The sequence below is a fragment of the Asparagus officinalis genome, chromosome 6 (assembly GCF_001876935.1).
Source record: "Asparagus officinalis chromosome 6, Aspof.V1, whole genome shotgun sequence".
Taxonomy (NCBI): Eukaryota; Viridiplantae; Streptophyta; class Magnoliopsida; order Asparagales; family Asparagaceae; genus Asparagus; species Asparagus officinalis.
Window position 1 is genome coordinate 76,624,094 of NC_033799.1, and position 2,936 is coordinate 76,627,029.

General features: G+C 35.5%; 1 protein-coding gene across 1 annotated transcript in view; it reads left to right on the forward strand.

Annotated features, from left to right (window-relative positions):
* Positions 1–2,019, forward strand: part of LOC109845385 (40S ribosomal protein S15a-5-like) — a 3,444-nt gene extending 1,425 nt beyond the window's left edge. The window contains exons 2-3 of the mRNA XM_020414638.1: positions 106–266; positions 1,585–2,019. Of these exons, the coding sequence (XP_020270227.1) occupies positions 106–266; positions 1,585–1,683 (260 nt within the window). The 3' untranslated portion in view covers positions 1,684–2,019. The remainder of the gene's footprint in view (positions 1–105; positions 267–1,584) is intronic.

Here is a 2,936-nt window from a genome sequence, read left to right on the forward strand (position 1 = left end):
GATCAAACTAGGATACAAGCTTTTATTGTAGTCTAAAGATTTATTTTTAGTCCCCTTCTCTGCAATTAGTGGTCTTTTACTCACTCCATGGAAAATGTTTTGTAGGATATATCAAAGATTTTCAAGTTTTTGACCCTCATAGAGTGGGAAAGATTACTGTCGAATTGCATGGTAGGATAAAAGATTGCAAGGCGATTATGCACAGGCAGGACATCAAGGCTACAGATATTGAAAAATATCGTCTGCGGGCCCTACCAACACGTCAGGTTTGTCGCATTCTGATATACACAGCAAATGATAGACCATTGGAAATGCATGAAACTGGATCTTTTTCTATTCATTGCCTGTAGATCTTAAGTGACTAGTCATCTGTTAGATGGTCATTATTGAGATGTATACATCCCTTTGTTGTACTTTTTCTCTACTTTAATTCCATTGTCTCCATATTAACGGCTTGCTATGAGTTTTAAGTCTGAATTATCAAAAACTCTCCTAGCGTATGTATCTTTAGAGACTTGATAAATGTGAAAATCCCCTCTTGCAACCTATTGTTCTGTAGGAAGCCATTTTAATCTTATCACAAGTATTATAGAATTGATGAAATTCAGACAACTTTAAAACTTATAGGATGGAATCTCTCCTCTTTTATAATTTTAACTGGACAGTCAGAAAACTAGTTCTTCCATGGCCAGAAACTACTCTTTATTCTTTAATTGTGGTCTCATGATCTTATCTCATCAGCGCTGATCTGTAGGAAGCATCTAGCATTTTATTATGACAGTTATCTTTTTCTTTAGTTGGGGATTACAGAAGTTTCATTCTTTTAGATTCTATTTTTGCCTTTGTCAGTTTGATAATATAAATAGTTGTTATTTAGGATTTTTATTATCGTGCATTTGGAATGTTCATTTTAAGCCTTTTTAGTGTACATTCATGTTGGATGCCATTCAGTATGGGCAACCTTATAGTTTACCCGTGTCTCTAGTCTCTGATATAGACTCCGGGAATTTAGAGGTGTGATCCCAGGTTAAACAAGTAAAGTACACTATGAAAGAGGGTACCCTAGATATTTGTGAAGTTGCCTATTAGATTTAAATGGCAAGACTGTCTCCTGCTCATGCTTTGCTTAGTAGGGAATTTAGTAGACTAATTTCAGCAACTGGCATCAGGTAGATAGCTGCAGTCAATTGTTTTATGAAGTTTGTTGATCCACACACCACTGTGACAGCATTCTATTGTTGAAAGTCTGGCTGATGATGTTTTAACATTAAAATTTTATTTTGTTTTTATTTTAGTTTTTTGAAATACTCCGGATGGAGTAATGGTGTAAATTATGGAAAATTAGAAGCATCATTACAAATAGAAGTATTTAGTGAGCTACGCAAAAGCTGGACATGTTTTCTCGAACTTATAGAACTGAGATGCTTGTCAAAGGAGCTTTGAAATTGCATTTAGGAATGTTTACTTCACAAAGAAAATTGGTGTTCAATTTTGATATTGAGGATTTTCCTCATATAGTGCAACTCATGTCTCCAACTTTTCATGGACAAAGTTGAGCATTAACACTTGGTCATAATTTTGCAGTGGGGATACGTTGTGATTACAACTCCAAATGGTGTTTTGGATCATGAGGAAGCCATTAAGCAAAATGTTGGCGGTCAAGTGCTTGGATATTTTCACTGAAGCAATATCTACATCTGTAATGGTATGCAGCGATAGGAAAGGCTTCTTTTGGCTTGTTGTCATGTTATTTTGCTTCCTTCCCTTGATCTTATATGGTCTTCTTTCAATGTCCAAAGGCTGATATCAAAAGTTTTTGCTTTTTTCTGAGTGATTGGTTGTTTAGAGAGAAGCTTAATAGCTTTTGCAGTGTAGCTTGTTAACAGTGTTGGTTTCTACAAAGCCATTGCGATCAAGATTGACTGATGTGTGTTTGTTTTTGTAAATGCAACATGAGATAATCTTTGAGTTGATTATCGTATTCTGTTTTTCCTGTCTGTGGACAAAAATTGATCTGAAGCTAGCTTGCAACCTTGTTATAATATCATGGAACAATTTGCGCAAACTTCTGTAGGGATTGATGGAACAAGTACCAAATGTAACTTTGTGTATTTTAGTGATCAATAAAGAGTTGGGGTTACCCGTTCACTATTTATGTGACAGTGAGACCAATACACAGGAGACCAGCCGAATTGTGAAAAGAGTGCTGCACCCAAAATAGGGGACCTTGAGTGGGACAGGTGAGGTGTCGCCTCCCTGTCCCGTGATGTAATGTTTATGAACAGTATTATGAACAGTATATCACGGCACAGGGACGCTACACTTGACCTGTCCCACTCAGGATCCCCTATTTTTCTCAGGATCCCCTATTTTGAGGTCCCTGAGACATTTTTCTTGTGAAAAATTGGCTCATAGAAAAGTGCAACAAAATAGATGACAACTTCTTTAGTTTGGTGCATAGAAACATGCAATTGCAGTTGTAATTTGCAATACAACAGGAAAAGTACAGTCGCAGTTACAGTTTTCCGGTAATTGCCAATTGTGAAAATTTGTAGCTTCTTCCAAAGATGATTTACAGACAAACAATCACAACATAATGTTTTTGGCCACCAAAAAAGAAAAAAAAGGGAGGACTCATATTCATAGCTACCGAAAAAATATTAAAACACGCAAAAAAAAGTTAAAACTGTAATAATCTTTTTAAGTTACATCTGTTACAATTCCTGGCAAACAACCATCCACAAAAATATTACTACAAAAATATCAGTAGAATAAAGTGCCTTCATGCTCGGTGTATATCAGGTCCTATTACAAAGAGTACACAAGATAAACGGATAGATTATCGGGAGCAGCATTACACAATAACCTTTTCTACTTAATAAAAAAATCAAACAGAACATAAAAATAAAATAATATATTGAAGGGAAAAAGAATGT